Raw genomic sequence first — 20676 nt, 5'->3', positions numbered from 1 at the left:
CTGCTAGCCAAGAAACCGTCAACAATCCATATTTAATCTTCACGATTTCCTATCCTATCATGCAAACCATACAGATAATTGATCTGCTCCATTTCTTAAACTCTATCCTAACAAGACTCGACAAATCACAAGGACGTATATGATTTCACCAAAAACCGCCACGCTGGAGCCCACATGATCAAACAACTCGAGGTAACTGGCTACACCAATTGCATTCTAAACAAAGTTCCATATTTCCTCACCAAAACGAAAATATTCATTCCTAGTACTCCATCAGGATTCTTCCTTGAATCATAGAGAAGATTTCTTCTATGATCCCAACCAATCACGCCGATCTCAGCTAGGGATCAAGATTCACGTGGGGAGAACGACCGCACATAGCATTATCTCTTCCCTCCTTTTTCATGTACAAACCGAAATTTGAAATTAAAGATCATGAATCATCAATCCATATCCTTCTTGCAACCTCCAGATAATAAGCAAATCTAAACCACACTATATCAGGAAAACAGATCTTTCGCGAACCCACCAAGCCAACCATCACTGACCTTTGATTTGTGGACCCCACAAGCAGGATAGGACCTATTCGAGACGTCCACAAGAAACAACTCAAATAAATATGCCCCTGGACAAAATCTGTTATTAAAACCAACTCATCTTCCTCACTAACACTATCAGCCACTGATTCTTAAAAACATTCTAAATTATCATCCAAACTGTCCAAGAAGCGGGCCACTCGAGTACTAGTTCTAATTCATTCTTGGACCCATATACTAACATGACAAGGCAAAGTAAATGGGCAAATTGGATTTCTCATAACATGTTAGTGAATGTCATCAATTGATAGGTACATGTATGCATGAAAGAATTCCTTTGAAACAATTCCCTAAAAAATAGTTTTATCTACTTATTTTCCCTCCCTATTCAAGATCGACTCTCTTTTATCTATGGGAGATACTCTTATTATTTAGTCTGAGCCATTCATTAGTTAATCATAACTATCTACTTGATTAAACTCATCTATCAAATCTCAACCACCCATATGAGATTTTCTCCATCGTCTCTGGACCCTAATTAAATTAAAATACATCCTTAGACAGTCTTTACATATGTTTTCTAGTTAGTGGGTTGTTTTGAGTGAGAACTTGGAATCGTACTTGGAAGAGTTAAATCCTAACCACTCGATATCATCAAATCCAAGCCATATCTTTGGTTGTTAATGAAAGTTTCAAAACTGGATCCAAAGCTTTTTAAAAACCTCACTTTTTCAAAATGCTTCTTAGTTGAAAGATAAGAGAGAAATGAGGAAACTATAAGTCACCTTTGATACAAGTTTGTGATAGATATTTTAATTTTATTTTCTCATAATTTAGAATTATTCTTTAAGATCTATACAATGAACGAGTTAGATTGACCACACGTTCATCGCATCGACCTATTGATGCATATGATAAAAGTAGTAAATCTTAGGCGAAATCTCTTGCTACAGAGATTAGTGTGGGATCACTTGGTTTAATTAGATTAGATATATGTTGACCATATGATTCCTAAGGCGAAGATATATCAAGGCCTCAAAATTTGGATTGATTTGACCACTGGGTGGGCCACACCGATCAAATTAAATCATGATCATTGCCTTGAATATTTGGTGATTCAATGGATTTTTAGATGCATCAGATCCTATCTATACCATATAAATAGACTCCGAGTTAAATCTGGGATTGTATTCAAAATATTAGATGGATCTGATCGTTGAACGTTCCACAACAATTGAAAAGTAGTATTGATGCTATATGAGTACTTTGGATCTTAATTGTTTCAGATATGAACAATCTGTTAGTGGTTCCCTAATTTGATTTCGTGAAAGTCAATGGATGGTTTAAATCAAACTTTAATAAATGTTAAACCCTTTAAAAGTTTACTAATGAATGTGGGTTACTTTGATTTAGTCAAAAGTGGGCTCCATTGAATGGAGTGATTAGATCAATTCATGATTTTGTTTACATTATTCATTTGGGATCATAGATTCAAACCTATGTGATTTTCGTTGGATTTACCTCTACCAAGTATAGGTGAGTGATCCCAACTTGTTTCCTCTTCGTCGTACTTAAAGTAGTTGTTTGATTGATATGTTGAGTGTGATTCTTTGTATTGGTTGTTTTATTGTATTTTTTATGCTTGAAATTCTATATATAACATGATGATATATGTGACAGCATGCTACTATGATACATCGATCATTTTCATTCATTCATGTCATGCATAGCACACCTACGCTTAATCCTGGGGGCACACCCTGGAAGACCTGTAGGTACTTACAGTATCGGGTTACCTAGGAAACCATCCCTGGATGCCCACAATATGTTGAAGCCTACCAAGATGGTGGAAGCCTACCCAATAAGGGGAGATGCGGGTTGATGGAACCCAATTCAAGCAAGTGGACGGTTTCTATTTATACCCACTTGATGCATTCACGCATCCATGCATTTCGTAACATCTATGCATTTCTATTTTAATTATGACGTGTATGAACCATGATGGATTCACTCACTAACCTGGCCAGCTAACATTGTGGATTGACAACCGTATAGATATGAATGAAACAGGAAGGAAATTAGGACAGTTTCCTAGATGAATCGTGGGACCATGTGTCGTATTTAGCAAAAGATGAAGATGCTATGATGGACTAATGGCTTATTTAGGAGTTTGATTTCATTTTGTATCTATTTGTACATAAATATGATGATCCTTGAAAAATATTTGATTTATTATTTTTATTTTATTTTTGTTGAATGAAATTTCAAATGAGTGAACTCGATGATTCTTGATGTGGTTTTGAATAGATGATGATGGAAATTATAGGAAGGTAATACAAACATGGATGAATGGATGCTAAAATCGAATGTGAACTTAGAATTCATTAAATTGTGCCTCTAAGTAACTGTACGGAGAATGAATTAAGTACACTCAATGTACGTGTCATGGGCCGAAACTCAGGTCTGAGGGTGCACACTCTTTATCCGAATTTCGGGGCATGACAGACCAGGGGTGAACGAACACTCAGAAATCAGCCCATACCAAAACTTAGGTAGGACACAATATAATTTTAATGGTTTTAGGTGCAATTTTGCATGTCATGGACCACCAGAGCTTTAGATCTGCTTTTTGGGAAAATAAGAACATGAGGGGCCTGCCTGATGAAACGGTTTGGATGGCAAGCACAATTTAGTGGGTCCCACACATTGTGTTGCTTTGTTGTCTACTCAAGTGGACTGCCCGTTGAGTAACTAAGTAGGCTAGCTAGTAAACTCTGACGGGGCAATCCTGATGCATCTGTCATGTCCATGTTGTCCATTAGTCTTATCAGATCATTTTAGAACATGAGCGCAAATAGAATCATATCCATAACTCAAGTCACTACAAGAAAACTGGCCACCGGTAAAGGCGCAAAAAAACAGCCTGTGAAGGCTTTACTGGTGGTCAGGTTACCACCGATAAAAGTGGCGTCGGTAAAGGCTTTGCTGGCGGTCAAGGACCTTTACCCGCCCCTAAATTGTCAGTTTTTCAGAAAAATGGTCAAGGCTATGGGTTAAATCCATAGCCATTGAACTTAAGGCTTCCGAAAATCCGTTGCAATAGAGCAAATCTTTCTCATAAAAAACAAAAAAAAGAAGGTGACGTGGTCCTGTGCCCTGCCAAGTAGTTTGCACTCATCTATCACATCTTCAATAGTCATGCTCTTGGAGTTCCCTTATCTTGGGATTCTTTGAAATTAAATTCCATTAGCAATATGAGCTTCTCCCATTTTCATGGCCATCTCCCTCTTCTCATCTTTTGCATGGTTTGGATGTCCCACATACAAGACTGTGAAAGCTCACATGCAGCACCCGTACATTACACATTAATGCATTGCTAAGAAATTACGGCCTTGACTGATATGTTTGTTAGAATAGAAATAAAGGCCTAATCACAATAGCCTTTCATCTCAAAATCAATACACTACTCAAAAAAAAAAAAAGAAAGAAAGAAAAAGAAAAAAAGATAGGGACTTAAACAGCAAACCCACAACTCCATAAAAAAGTGACTGCCTCTCCTGAAATTTTGGAGAATTCCATACTTAACACACATCTTTTGCTCATCTGAATAGTGGCCTGATTTTTGGGTAAAGGTGTGCCCATGGTAAGCCCCTCTGATGAATGGTTCATTTCACACCAGATTTGCAACATTTGAAAGTGCGCATCTATGGTTCATCTGAATAGTGAAGTGGCCTGATTTTTTTATCAAGGTGTCAATGGTAGGACCCACCTGATGAACGGTCTGGATCATACCAAATTTGCCACATTGGCAAGCGTGCAGTGAGGCACAAAAAAAATCCAGTCACAAGAATGATCTTCACCCCTGAGAAAGCATGAATTTGGGCATTTTACACGCTGTTCCAATTTCAGGCGAGACAGTTGTTGCGATACTGATGTCGTATCCAATGTGCTTTGTGGGGGAAAAAGAAAGCCCAAAAATCAGATGCCCTAAACTTCTAATAAATTGATTTTTTTTTTTTCGGTAGACTGTCAAGAAGTGAGGCAATTCGTCGAAGAGTCAAATTGCACTAATTCAAAACAGCAAAAGCTGTACTAGTCCAACTCCATTTATAATAAGTGAAGGTGCACAAACTGTAATTTAAAAATATTTCAGGTCCAATTTGGAACATATGGAATCATGGTTTGGGTCATGTCTTCTCATGAATGAAAATGGTGCCATCCCAACTTTGATTATCTCTATATTGAAAATAGGACTTGGATATTTCATACTTTTAACCATCCAAATAATCTCCACCAATCTGACGATCAGCTGAAACTAACTGATGTTTGGAAGACTATATGGTTATTTCAAATGCAAGTTTTGCTGCATTTAAGTAGTTGTGACTTGGATGCATGGTGGTAGATGAAAGAAGATGGGGAATATTGCAAAACTACACACACACACACACACACACACACACACATATATATATATATATATATATCCTGCGCGTCATTCATCACACTCTGCCAGAGTATTAAAGCAAACTGAGAGAGAGATCCAAACTTAGCAAACTGAGAGAGAGATCCAAACTTCTTCTGATTTCATTTATTTCAACATATAACATGTAAAATTGCCTGACAAAAATGCCACCCAAAAATACAAACCGTTTAAAAAAAGCCCAATTAAATCAATCAATTGTGCCATTAAACCATGCAATGACATTGTCTGGTCATTTCAGCCAATGGAAATTTCGCTCATTGAAAAAAGTAATTTGCAATCGTACCCTTATTTGCTAATAAGAATATTGATGGTTGACTTTTTCCATGGTCCCTGCTTTCATTGCCAGCATGAAAACTTAGCTTGTGCCTAATGACTTTATCTGTTTAAAAGAAATTATTGTGGATGGATGTGTCCGCTCATTTCTTCATGGTAAGTGTGAAAGATGGTTTGTGCATTACCATCAGCACTTTTGGTCTTAATTTATCCTGCCTATACGAATTGAAAAAGAAAACCAGAGTGTGTGCTGATTTGCACATTTATTCGTAATGTAATTCAAAGTTGATCAGGAGGTACACTTCAATTAGATCTGATCCCCCAAACTGATCTGTTTTGAACCAAATTGTGGTCAAGTTCTTTCCGCCATTTGTAAGAAATGCCTTCCATAAAATCCATAGGGTCAAGTATCTGACTATCCCCTCATTTCTTCTTCTTTCAAAGATACCATTTGGAAGAAAAAAGGTGAAATCCAAATTTGACAGCACTTGCCATTTAAATCTCTATGATGAACACAATCAAATCATGCAAGGGGTCGTGTTCCAAGCAGCACAGTGAACTTCTTAGAAGGGATCTCAAATTCGTTTTATAAAGTGGCAGTGGCAAAATTTAGTCCCTTGTCATTTAAAACACACGACCATCCTGAGGTGCTCAATAAAATCCTACCCATGCAAACACGACTCTTGGAACTGCCACAGCCTTCCTTGACTGACTCCAAAATTTGTGAGGTAGTGAGACAACCACTTCATTTTTGTAGTGCAAAACAAGATTCATATATCATTCTGCAATCTGTGTGTTTTGATGGGTTTTTTTTTTTTTTTTTGGGGGTGCAGGAAGAGTTGAAGAATAACACAATCACAATGGTGGAGCAAAGTAAAGTTCTGAACACTCTTGGTGCAGAGAGACAGACTAAGAGGGAGCTTTTCAATGCACTTCGCCGGGAACTCGAGTAAGTTGTGGCAATAGTACTTGTACAATCGTGTCCTAATATCCACAACATCCATCTGGTGAGCCCCATCACAAACAGGCCATGCCCCGAAAATCTCCTCCATCACAATAGGCCATTTGGTGGATTTTTCTTTTACCAACTGGCCAATTGCAGGCCACTAATTAGATGGGGGAGTAGTTTGCCAATCCCAATCCCAAATGAAAAACCCCAATTCCAATCCCAATCCCAATCCCAAAAGAAATACCCTAATTCCAAACTAAATCCCAATCACAAACGAAAAACCAAATTCCAATCCTAAAAGGAAAAATAAAAAAATGAAAAAAATTAATGCCACCTCAACATTAAAAAAAAAAAAAAAAATTACCCAAAAACCCTATTTGTTAATTGGATATGGCACTACACTCCTATCCCGCATTTTAAATCCCCCATGAAAAAGGGAGGGAGAGACAGAGGAAGGGGAGAGTCAACAAAAAAGGGGGGCATTAAGGGACCCCAACCCAAAGTAGCTTGGGGGTTCACGAGGGAAGGAAAGAAAGAAGAAGAGAAGAAAAGGAAAGAGAAGAGACTTAAGGGGGAGGAAGAGACAGGGAGCACAAAAATTTTCCATTTTCTTTAAGGGCCCCTTTACGGGGCCCAAAACTGGCCCCCAAAGGGTAACCCCAACCGGGAAGCCTATATTTCTTTCATGAGAGGAATATGAAATATGTAATTGAACACCACTTTAAAACTTCTTGGGGATCAAATTTTGTACGTATGTTTGCTTTTCCTTTATCCATGTTTTTGGGCCTTAGAACGGGTTACAAATGACATATGTACCCTAAAAGGTTTCAATAACGTGGAGTTATTTTCCCTTTTTCCTTTTTTCCCTTTCTTTTTTCTTCAAGAAACCCTTTTCTTTCTTCTCCTCTTCTTCCTTCCTTCTTTTTTTTCTTTTTCCCCCTTTTTCTTTTCTTCTTTCCCTTTTTTTTCTTCCCTTCCCTTGCAAGTCCAACACCCACTGTTAGGTTGGCAGACGTGTAGAAGAAAAAGAACACTTGGGCCTATTTGGGCCAAACAAAGTAATGGCTATAAATGGATAATATTATTCACTTTTAATTTATTGAGCATTTCCATGATTTTCCAATTGTTTGCACCAAATAGAAAAATGGTATTTTAGTTTAAAATGTAAAATTCAATTTATTTCCTCTTCAAAGGTAACCGATTTAAAGAAACTTCTTTAAACAAACAGCCAAAAGTATGTAAATCAAGAAATTGACTTACACTGGAAATTGGAAAACCAAACGGCCCTTAGAAAGGACCCGTAAATTAGATGTTAGTAAACCACCTAATCATTGGGCCAAAAATTTGCAGTGGGCCTAATGAGTGCCTAATATTAATGGTACGGGCATTTTCCTAAAAACCTTTAAATTTGGCAATTTGCTTAAACATCTATTGGAATAGTTTTTGGGAGTAGGTGGCTAAAATAGGCTTGACATATTCCTTCCATAATGTCCACCTACAAGGTGGTTATACTATGCCATTGTTTTTTTTTTTTTTTTAATTTTTAATTTTACATGGAGAACTTTAATCCATCATGGAATTAATTTTTTTTTTTAAATTTAAAAAAATATTGAATAGTATTCGTACCGCCCTAACCCGACACCCACGTTCCTTCCCCCTTAATTTCAATTAAATTTGAAGGGGCTTTTTGGGATTGTTAGATACGGATCCATTTTGGCAAAAATAAAAAATGCGAGAAATCGGATTTCCCTATTCCGTTTGAGGGGGACTTGAACTTTCACATATTTCATTAATTCAATCTCATTTAACAAAAATGTCGCAACCTTTTTTTTTGAATTTCTTTCAATGTACAATGAAAATAACTTGGTCTTTTGTACTGATTTGTGGAAGATTTGGGTTTTAATTTTAAATTTTTTCAGCATTATCTCTTGATTAATTTTTTTTGTTAAACCCCCACTGGGGCCCACCGATCTAAGGGATGGATTTCATTTTTTCAACCCATGGGCCCACTGGGGAAAGTATTTGCATTGTTCCTATGTTGTCCCAGGGGCCCCACCAGTCGTAAGGGTGGATTTCATTTTTCAACCCACCGTGGTTTTATGTTGATTGTTTTTATTGGCATTTAAATTTAAATTTAATATTAAAAATTAAATTATTAAAAATATTTAATTATTAAAATAAAAAAATAAGTATTTGAAAACCAAGGATTTGTCACATACTTTTATAAGAGGAGAATCCTCATTGGAACATAAGAAATCTCCCTTCTAAAGATCAATGCAACATTTTTAGTCCAGTCATGCAATCAATGACTATGTAACAAGATTCATGGTTCTCTAAACAAGAAGTATCATCATATCTATTTCCAATAAGGTTTTGTAATTTGATGAAAATATGTATGTTCGATGGGGTGTTTCTCAAAAATGGAAAAAACGATTTTCACCAAATAGAACCCTAACTTTTTTTATAGAATTCCAACCCAACCTATTTGTACATCAAATAACATTAGAAAACAAGGGTTGTTCACCATATTTTGATTTTATAAAATTATTTTTTAGTGGTTCTCAAGTTTTTCCGATTCTTTAAAACCAATTTTTCCTTCAATGAACCGGCACATTTTGGGAACAGGTAAAACAGTCATTTTAAACGAATTTCTTGTTAAAGGGCCGTCCATTAAGGTGACCACTCCACCTCAACATATTAAAATGCACCACCAAACCCTAGGAAGATAGGAATTATGGGAAGAAAAGAATCCCCAATAACACCCAAGGCTTATATAAGGACCGAACAGTAAATCCAAGTATTTAAATTATTTTTTATTATTTAAAAAAATAAATTCCTTCCCAAAAATTAAAAAAATGTCTGAATAATATTCCTTTTCAAAATGGGCAAAATCATAGGAAAATCCATCAAAATTAAACCAATATTACTCCCAAAGAGTGGCCCAATAATCGCACCATGCTTCCTCCTAGAACAGAATTTCTAGGACCATTCCCTTCACCATATTCAGTTCCTTCATTGCAAAAGTCTCCACTTTCTGAATGGTTCTCCAAGCTCCTGTCGTTCTATAGGTGGGGCACGGGCAAGGACTGCACTATTATCCCTAACACGGTGCGGCCCTGAGCGTGGGCCCACCTTGATGTATGTCTAGTATATCTACGCCGTCTATCCATTTTTCCAGATCATTGATCATGAGATAAAAAATGAAGCAGGTCCAAATCTTTGGTGGACCACGCTACAGGAAACAGCGGTGATTAACCATTAAAAATATGTGGGCCACAAAAATTTTAGATCAATCTAATATTTGTTTTTTCCCTTCATCCAGGTCGGTGTGACCTAATCAAAAAGTGGGATGGAAAATAAAAATTACGGTAGGCCCTGGAAACATTTAGGGCCTGTTTGGCCGGGCAGATCCCATGGTATTAGGAGGGATGGGATCAATTTTAAGGTAATGATAGTGGTGTTAGTGGATTGTCTTAAGATCCGTGGGATTGCTTATGTCTGGGTATGATTGGCACGCCGTACATATCCCGAGATTTTACATTCCAATCCATCCAACCAAGGGATAGGATCAATTTTAAGGTAATGATGGTGATGTCAGTGGATTGTCTTAAGATCCATGGGATTGCTCATATCCCGGGACAAGTTCACCAGATCTGCTTGGCTCGTCATGCCTATCCCAGGATATTGCTGATCCCACTGTTTGCTGCAGTGTGATCCACCTGAGATTTAGATTTACTTCAGTTTTTATCGCATTCCCTCGAATGATATGGAAAGATGGACGGATAGCATAGATATACTGCATATCCATCAAGGTTGCCCCCCTCCCCCCCAATCACGGCCACACCGCCTTGGGTGAGGCTGGCGACGCACCTAATCCGTTCCCTAAATTTTTAAGATGTTTTTAAAAGTGCCTGTTTGGGAGCTTGGATTTGGAACCCCTGAATTTGGAACCGTGGATTTCAAACCCTTTGGATTTTGAAATCATCTTGTTATGTTTGGCACCCTGAATTCAGGAATCCATGCATTCAGAAATCTGCATGGTATATTTATAGGGATTTGAATTTAATTCCTAAATCAATTTTAATATCTTTAATTAGTGTAGTTATGTAATGTTTGACACAATGGTTGTAATAAGCCCATTGAAATATATACTTTGTTCGAAAATGGTGAATTCGAAGTCTTGGATAGGCCACAAGCACAAGATCACATCGGAGTGACTAACCAATAATTTTTAACCGTTGATTTACATGGACAATGTTTGAACGGCACAGATTATCATATTAAAGTAATTATAGTGATGCAATTGATAATCTAATTGTTTTGGGATATCATCGGTGGGTCGTGTGCCCAATAGATTAATAGTCTAGTGACACATGTTACACATGCAACTCTTGAAAAGATTTTACCCGTAATCCAAGCTTTCATCTTGGATTTCAAACCCTCTCTTTAAGGGGATTGAAACCCTTTGGATTTAAAAATTAAAACTCTCAGTTATTTTATTGTGCTAAACATATCAGGGGATTTGACCCCCCCCCCCCCTAAAAAAAAAAAAGAAGCATAGTGAGCCCATGGGCTATGCGCAAAAGCTTGGCGGAGCTGAAGAATGATGGTTATGTCATAGGGGAAGATGATTAGGATCAAATAAAATTTTAATCATTTAAACATAATTTCTTAACTTCAAGCAATGTGTAAATTAAACTAAGTAAAGCAATTTAACATAAAGGCTTCCAAGCCATTAGTGGGTCCAATAACATAAACTAAAAATGATTTGACATTCATGCAACTAATCTATAAATGATAATCGCAAGCGCACAAAGCAAATCCAACCAGAGAACAATCTGCATTTATGTGGAATATATATATATATACATATATATATATGGTGAGACCCATAAATGAAATGAAATGATGTTATAGTGTGGTGGGATCCATAAATGTCAGGGGTAAATGTTAAATGTATATTTAGTGGTGAGCTACACTTTCTTTAACCACATTTTAATAGGCCCCACTATATGTATACTAATATATATTTTTTGTGACATTTGAGAAACAGTTGTGAAAACTCTTAGAACCTCACTATATGATGGACCACAAGAGGTAATAATTATTTATGTGGGCCCTTCCATGGTCTATATAGAGGGAATGATTATTTATTTGGGGATGGATTTTTCGAACATGTGAGAGAGGCATGGAACTTATTAGAAGCACTTGCCCGTCTCTTAAAATGAGGGCCTTTTGGGTCATATATGTACTAATATACAAGTGTGATATAAAATGCACAATTGACTTGGATTGAAATTACATTTTTCCCCTTAACTTGAACCGTAATAACTTGAGATTTCCATTTAAATTTTATTTCTCCATTTTATTTTTACACATTTTATATATTTAAGTGAGCATGGACACAAAACTATCATATGGGTTAGACATGGGCAACGCTTTAGTTGGTTTTTTTTTTTTTTTTTTCTATTGGATGTAGGTTCTACTTGGGCTAACTTGGAGGATTTTGGGCTAGGATTGGGCAACATAAAGCTAGCCCTTTAACAGCTCTAACTACTTTACACTAAGTGATAAGACTATGCTAGTGCAATGATTTTTACATCTTGTTTGTCAATCACATGAGTCCATATATCAAGTAGTCGATTGAGTCCTTAGAAGCTGAAGAACAAAGAATTAAGAGAACACGAGCATGAAGAAGCAAAGAACATGTAAATGAGATGCCTTGGTGACCCTAACCCTTGACCCAAAACAACCCCCGGAATCTCTAGATGATCCTTAGCCTTATCGGTAAACTTTGTTAATCATCTCTTAGCCTTAAAAGCTTAATTGAAACATGATAAGTAAGGTTGTTAGAGATACAAAGCTGTTGTGAATTTATATGCCCAAAACAACAGACTTTCGAGTGGTGCTCGTTCTCATTGAGCATATGGAACCCGACAGGTAACTCATATGTCTCCAGGAAGTTATGATTTTTTATTTAAGTTTCTTAATGGCATCGAAGACCCATCGAAGGATCCCCTCGATGCCATCGAAGACCACTCGATGGAATCGGGTAGCAGTGAGGAAACTATTTAGCAACAATTCAGCTGAAAATTCGATTTTCTTGATGTCATCAACAGAGTCATTTTCTACTTATTTTTTACTATTGAAACTCAAACTTTATATATAGGGCATTCGGTTTTTGGGCATTTGGATGGATTTTTTGTGCAACAGAAGCATAGGTGATTCCATGATCATATCCATCATCTAAAGCCTCTAAGTCCATGAGATCTAATTTATCTTTCTTGTAATTCATCACTTAAAAGAGGATTTCAACTTCAATGTTGAAGATGAACTTGATCTCTACCTTATTCTAGATATTAAACTTGAACTTATAGTCAAATCCTTGTCTAAATCCTCTAGAACACCCATTTAGGTGAATGTTCTAGAATTACAATCTTTCATTAGTTACAGGAGATTCATCCAACCTCTCATCATCTTGGTCATCTCAAATGACCACCTCATGCAAGATATTTGATCATTGAAGTTAAAGCATTGGCAACGCATCAGCATCATGATTGGGAGAGCTGGTTGAAGCACAAGAAAACATCGATCGAGCAACACAAGAAGATACTACAAAAGGAGCTCAATTCAACAAGCAAGTTGTCATTTGTAAGAAAACATATACTCCTTCATATATATAGGATTGAGTGTTATAGTTTAAATTGACAAATTCAATTAAGTTCTTCTGTAGGACCTTGATTCTTGTGTAGTACCTAAATCTAAGTCCTTGTGTAGGCTACCGGACACGGGTGTGTACGTGTTAGTCTTTGAGGGAGCCTCCCGGTGGGAGTAAACGTAGGTCTTTGGATTGAGTCCAAGGTTATTTGTTAGCCGATAGAAAATCAACTCAAATCTCTTATGGGAGCATCTGGCAGGAGTGTGCGCTTGGTAGGTTATTGTGTAGGACCGAGGTTTGTGGCGAGCTTATAAAAAGCTACGTAAGTTTTTGAGGGAACCGGTCATTACGTAGAATTGTAAAGGTTAGAGGTGAACCTGATTTTAAACCTCTGATAGTAAAATTAGGTACATACATGGGTTGAGTCCCACTTTCGTATATAATCATTTTAATGGTTTAAAGTAAGCCTTTGTGCATCTATAGTTAGATTTGAATATCAAATTAAGGTGTAAAGATCATGAATGAAAGTGAATGGTTCATCGTCGGTCACCAATCAGTCCCTATGTGTGATCACTGATTTATTTATTTTTTTAATTTTATTTTATTTTATTTAAAGCAAGTGTTTGGTTATCTTAAGTTACAAGTTATTCCCCAAGTGTTTGATCTCCTTTTCTTTAAATATAGATACCAAGAATGACATTAAGGGTAGTCTTCTTCCGCCTCCACCCTAGTGGATGAATCTTCAAATAACATCAATTAAACTTAATGGTAGAGTTATTTACATCACAATGGGCTACCTACATCAATAGAAGTATTTCTTACCAGAATTATTTCATACAACACAACACTTTGGGATCCCCCACCAAAGTTTCCAAATGGCCAGATTTCACTTCGTTTTGGCGAAGATGTATCAATCGAATGGATTGGATGACATGTACGCAACATGATGGCCCTCCATGTAGTGAAGGGTGAGAGGCCCTTCTCACATGCTCCCTGTGGTGTGGCCCACCTAAGTCATGGATTAACATCATGGTCAAAGTGGATGTGACAAGTGTTGATAGTTTACCATGCAATTGAGTTGTTTGGGCATACCCACGTCATGTGTGCAATATCCAAGCCAACCATCAGATGCAACCTTGTGATTTTAGTTCCAGGGTCCAAAACTCAGGCGAATCCATCAATCAAGTGGGCCACAAATTGGGACACCGTTGGGAGGGGACACCCACTTTTGACCGCACAAACCCACCTAAGTTGCAAAAATGGCTTGATTTTTAGCATGAACCTTCATCCAGGCCAAATGAACCCGAGGAATAGCCTAGATTTCATATACACAACATGGTGAGGCCCACCTGGTCGATGAGTGGCAGGCCTAATTTTTGGGCTCAGAACAAATACATCCTGGAGCCTGCCTGACAAACACACCAAATCAATAACTGCGCATCACCGGCACAAGAGGGGCATTTAGCTTGGCACATGCAGCTGCAAGTTGCACACCCCAAATACAAAAGAAGAAAATGATGATGATGCTCAAGATTCCTAACAAATGCAAAGTTTACATATGAAATTCTTTTGTGAAACTGCTACAAATCAGATAACATAGCTCAACTCAACTCCCTCATGGATATCAAAGCTAGGATATCAAAGACCCAGAGCTGCAGCAAAACCATGCATGTTGTATAAGATCACGCTAGGTAACAGTTCTTTGGTGGCATCATCTTGAGATTTACTACACAGTTCATTAAGGGGGGAAAAGGCATGAGACAGGGAGCAATGCTCAGCCCACGCACGTGCAGCCTACCAGAACGGCATCACGAGGGTCAAGTAATTCCACGACCTGGCCCAAGAATCAGGTGTTGCACATTAACCAGTTGAGCTTGGGCCACAGTTACAAAACAAACTTATATCTGGAAAATTAATAATAATAATAATAATAATAATTTGTTGGAAGATTTCCAAATTGTTTCTAACATTGTGGCCCACCTAATGCGCGGAACAAACTTGATTTTTGGTTGAGAACGTCTAGACGGTTGGACCCACTTATTGGACAGACTGGATATTGCACCAGTCTGCCATGTTGGCATGGTATATAGATGCCAAGCCATGTACACATGCATGGGACAAGCAAACCTCTGCGGTAGGTTCCTTTTAACGATGAGAATCAAAATGAGGACTGCCAAAAGGCGGAATTTTAGAATACCGAGACCAACACACCAGTTGGGCTCTTATAAGTCATCCAGGGCAATGGTCTGATGGGCCCCACCAAAAATCTCCCAACGGGGAGAGTCATAACCCTCCATTCAGTGCGCTGTAGATTGTTAAAAGATGCATCAAAGGGGCATTCAACAGGAAAAAAAACAAACGCATACACAATGATCAGATAGATCGCTAGGGTATTAGGCACTGCAGGGACTATCAGATTGACGGTCTGCTCTGGCTCGCTGAAACATGGGTTCCACTTTCATGGACCTAGTGCCCGAACCTACCATGCATATCCTATCGGAATTTAAACTTGATGAATCATTTCTTCATCAATCATCTAATAAACCAATTCAAGAAAACAAAAATGCCCCAAACAAAACAACAAGAACGAAAAAAAAAAAAAACTGCAGAATTATTCAGAGCCAAAAGATTCAAATATCTAAATCACACGCCAAAGTAAAATTGAAAGTTTCACTCACTATGAATGAAAATCATTTCTTTTCGGGTTCATCCTCTGTCTTTAGCCCATAACGGCGGTTGAACTTGGCAACCTGGCCAAGGCTCTGGGCAATCTGACGCCTCGCTCTAAAATGATAGACTTTACCCGTGTCATGTATTCTAGTCATCATAACCTGAATCAGTCTTCCACTCTGTGTCACATATGATATCCATTGCATCTGGGGGTGCAATCCTTTCCTCATCTTGAAATCTGAACAGCCACATTACAGAAATTTAACAATGAAAATAAGAAAACTCAACAATTGCAAGATGCACGTAGTTCCACTCATCATGTAGAATGGGTTGAACAATGGCTATAAGCTCACACAAGATACTTTAATGCCGCAAAAAATGGCTTAGCGCCGCGAAATCTTTTAGCGACATACTCCTCAAGCACCGCTAAAAAATATCTGCCGGCGTTTTTTGGGGGTTTTACCAGCGGTTTTGGCCGCCGCTAAAACATTTTGTTCCATCACTTTTGTGCAATAAAAACTTCATCAAGCTAGGCTCTTAACATGTCAGGTTCAGGCTGGGTACTGGTGTCCCCGTATTCTGTTTTCCAGCTTATTTTAGGCAATGGTCCCACAACTGAAGAAATAAAAATTTCAGGTGGACCACATCACAGGAAACAGTGATTATTGGCCACAGATGGTTCACCTGAAATTTATATATGCTTTATTTTTTGTATCATGCTTTAAAATAAGCTGGAGAAACAGATGAATGACATAGATATACAATTAATACATATAAGTGGGTCCTATGGTTAGGGTCTCACCACATCGGTGGTGCTGGGGTCACATACAAGTCGCTCTCCATAACGTGGCTCACTTCAACTGCATCTGCGGACCACATTAATACCCTCTCTATAAACAAGTTAAAACCACATCCTCTAATAAACCAATCATGGCCCCACATCCATCTGCACAATTAAGAAAAGGAGAAATACTCTAATACTCTTGCAGAGTGTGAGAGATGATACGCATGCACTTAGAAATTGCATACAAGGGATACCAGTAATTCAAATTTAAGTGTCCAAAATATGTCTTCCCAATTTGGATGTATCATGAACTAAAATATATGATTTTTTTTTTAAATTATTATCCACTATCAAATTGGTGGACATTTATTGGACAGTTAAAATGAAAAATATCCAATGGTCAGGTGAGTGCATGCATCTGAGGTTAAGAGTCATTGCATCAATCTAATTTTCGAAATTTAGTTAATGTATGCCACGTGTAAAATTTCTACGTGCCTATGTATCAAGTATCCCACACTGTCTGAGTATCATGTAACTGCAAGAGCCTGCTATCAAACAATACCATGTTTGGCAAGCCACTTTGCAATTCACCCAGATCAGGAAAATAGAAGAGAACAAAATCCAGATCATCATAGCCGCAAACAACATTTGAATTTGAAATACTATGCCAACTCTAACATATAAATTGAAAACTGTTAGAACAAAGACATTTCATCAAACACATGTTGTGCACACCTTAAACATTCACAACAATAAACCATAAAAGTGATTTTTTTAGGAAAGCCCTAATCCTTTTCCCATTACGGAGTTTAGGAAACCCCTAATTCCAACATTGTATCCTCTGATAATCTGCGGATTTACAGATCTAAAAATAAAAAACCTAAATATCTATTTGAGAGAAATGAGTACCTGGCTGGGGAAGAGATGAAGGGCAGGGGCTGCTGGCCGCACCAGATCTGGAGACGATGCAAGTGAGGAAGAGAGGGGGAGAGAGAGAGAGAGAGAGACTGCGAGATAGGCAAATGGAGAGAGAGGCGCAAGATCTGGAGATGATGCAAGTGAGAGAGAGAGAGAGAGAGAGAGAGAGAGGCGCGGGGTTTGGGAGCGAAATGACTATAGGGTTTTTTTTTTTTTGCAAATGGAAAGAGAGGCGCGGGGTCCTGGAGCGAAATGACTGTAGGTTACACACACACACGGTAAACATCCGTGGGCCCTGTTTACACAGCGCCGGTGTACGAGGCACCTAAAGTGCCGCTGGTACTCTGTTTTGTTGTAGTGCAATCTTAATAGCCATGCATGTATTGTGACATCCAACAATGATGGGTCACCATCGTTTTCTAAATGGTGGTAAATCACCACCGGTCCATATATTTCACCAAGTAATATAAACCTCGGAAGACATTGACCAAAGCAACATTACAGTTTAGTAATTTTTGGATAATGAATCAATACACACGGTGCGCATATACAAGATCCAGACCGTTTCTCTGTTGGGCCTGCCATGGATGGGACGTACTCAAAATGTCAGATGATCTGACCGTGGATTGAATTATTTATTGCCCATTGAATATGGGCCATTGAGTGGATTTCTTTCTGATAGTCTATTTATAGTCCCGAACATCCACAATGAATGTATAGGATCAAAGTTCCAACAAGCTTATAGGTGGTGTGCTCCCACCTTTCTTTAAAAACGAAAAAAAGAAAAAAAAAAAAAAAAAAGGTTGCTCTGACTGTCGACCATGTGGCAAATGGTCCATCCATTGAATGATCCAGATCAACGGTCTGGATAATCTGGATCCCCAAATTACATATTTCTCTTCTTAGTATTTCAATTTTTAGGTAGTCAATTAAGAGTTACGAAGTTTCAGTCTTGGAGATTTGAAGGGCACCTTCCACAGTGTCACCTATCAGATCAACGGTCTTGATCATCCAAACATGGTACATGAATCATATAATTCCTTTTTTTATATATGATAAGATGAGAATGTTGGTGAGCCACTTCCCAACTCTGGTACGGGGACTTAGTTGTATGTCCAACTGGTTGTGTGCTAGGCCCACTGTGATGTTCGCATAACATGGAACCCTTCTAGTAAGGTAGGATCCTACCATGGGTGTCTAAAAAATTCAGGTGGGCCAAACCATAGAAAATAATGGACAACCATCAAAACCTCCACGTTCATATAAGTCCCATTTAATGGTTGACTTGACCTGATCTTTGAGGCATTGAATTTATTTATTTTGCATGGTTGAGACGGCATACAAACACCACAATTAGGTCACACACACCAAGCATTTATCAATTATATTTATTATTGAAATACAATTTTTAAAAAACAATATTTCTATTGCTGACCTATATCTGGATGTAAACTTGAACATGAACCTTGACCTGATGCTAAACCCGATCGATTATGGATCCGAAACCCCAATTCAAATTATAATTCGTGCACCAAGCTAGGCTTGGTAGGACCCAGTGGCATCTAATCAGATCATATTCAGATGGGTACCTCACATATGGTACTAATGGTTTGAAAATCATTTTTTGGACATGGTATCATTAACCAACGAGACAGGGTCTTGTCGCCTCTTATTACCTCATATTGAGCTGTTTTGGGCTGATAGAAGATGATACAGTAGAATGAACGATACTGGTACATATCAGGCTATACATACAGATTGGGGATGATACTTTAATATCATAACCCCTCCTGATCCACTTTCAGAGAGAGACATATGATCCTTTAATATCCAGCCACACATGACCCACTTTGAGAGAGAGAGAGAGAGAGAGTTGGTAATACACACAAAAGCCAGAATAGAAGAAAGTTATACATCAGCCAAACATGTAATACTATATGCATGAACAATTAACATACAATAGTTTTTATCAGCAGCCACCGCTGCAACCACTGCCACCGCCGCAACCACCGCCACCTCCACCTGACCCACCCATTCGCGGACCATCTGGGTCATCCCCACAAGCAAAGATGACCGTAGATATGATCGAGATTGACAAAATCATCATGCATAACATCAATAAGCTTCCAGAAATATGGAAAACACTGCCCCCGCTGCTGCTGACGCCAGCCAGGGCATCCAAAGGCCTAGCCATTGTGAATATATCATTCTAGCTTCTTATATGGTAGGTAAGGCCATACACACACACACAAGTAGAGAGAGATTAAAGTATTCATATTCACATGTATGTGAACTTTCCCATGCAACCCCTTGTTTCTTGCACACATGTAATATGCGTTGGGTACGATGCAAAAGTCTGGCGTGAGGAAAGAGATAAATCTTGTTATCGACAATTTCTCAACTTAGAATATATATATATATATATATATATATATATATATATATATATATATATATATATATATATATATTATCATTTAATGTATTTTCCCAATGTTATTAGGAAAATTTCAAAATCTCAATCATATTTGTCAAAATAGCTATGGGAATTGAATATAATTAAAATAGAATCGATCAACTTATTAGGCCTATTACCCCATTGTGACAAGTATGTATTTATACATAAAAATCTGAAAATCTCATGATATTTTCACACAAAGCTAATCAATTATATTGCCATGCAATATAGTGAGATGTTCAAAATCTCATTAGCTTTTAACTGTCCGTGTTGTTGTGAAGTCATCGCAATTTTAAAGTTGGATTTGGTTGTACTAATTGTTATGAAATTGCAATAGATTAGACTAATTTATCATGAAATTTAAAAATATTTGGTGCAACCAAATTCCTAATTAAAAAAAGAAAAATTGTCATTTTTACTTGAAATTTTTTCCTATTGCGTTATATTAGAGTCATGAAAAGATGCTTTGACATTTATCAAAGCATTCCAATGAAGCTACATAGAGGAGGTGAAATATATAGTTTACTCTTAGGAGAGATTCCATTCATAGCCTTTATAATCGAAAACCAAGGCGCAGCACCCAGAAGTAAATTGTACGTTGGATATGAAGCTGTGTGGCCCCATCATGATGTGTTTATGAAATCAATCTCACCGAATTTTAAGTGTAGGGCTAAACAACCATCCCTATCAATGATTCAACTGAACCAATCGATTAGAGAAGGGGGTATAAGGCAATACCCACCTTCCAAATTACTTTCCTTGGTATAGCCCACTTGAACCGGGGATTGTCCTGATATTTGGGCCTATGACTAAAATTTTTTATGGCATATAATGGTTTAAGTAGATTTCATATAATCATAATCATCATGGTAGGCCCTATAAAAAATCAACATTCGATGCGTCTCCCAACCCTTTTCTATGGTGGGGACCATCTGTATCACATATTA

At 37.7% G+C, this 20676-nt stretch overlaps 1 protein-coding gene across 1 annotated transcript; it reads right to left on the bottom strand.

Annotated features, from left to right (window-relative positions):
* Positions 1-15398: 15398 nt before the first annotated feature.
* On the bottom strand, positions 15399-15899 carry LOC131256028 (uncharacterized). The gene has a single exon (XM_058257024.1). The coding sequence runs from the start codon at positions 15797-15799 to the stop codon at positions 15590-15592; it is 210 nt and encodes a 69-aa protein (XP_058113007.1). The 5' UTR covers positions 15800-15899; the 3' UTR covers positions 15399-15589.
* Between the last annotated feature and the right edge of the window lie 4777 nt (positions 15900-20676).

This window comes from Magnolia sinica, chromosome 9 (genome assembly GCF_029962835.1).
Source record: "Magnolia sinica isolate HGM2019 chromosome 9, MsV1, whole genome shotgun sequence".
Classification (NCBI taxonomy): Eukaryota; Viridiplantae; Streptophyta; class Magnoliopsida; order Magnoliales; family Magnoliaceae; genus Magnolia; species Magnolia sinica.
The sequence above is the reverse complement of the archived record's forward strand: the minus strand, read 5'-3'. Positions and strand labels throughout refer to the sequence as shown.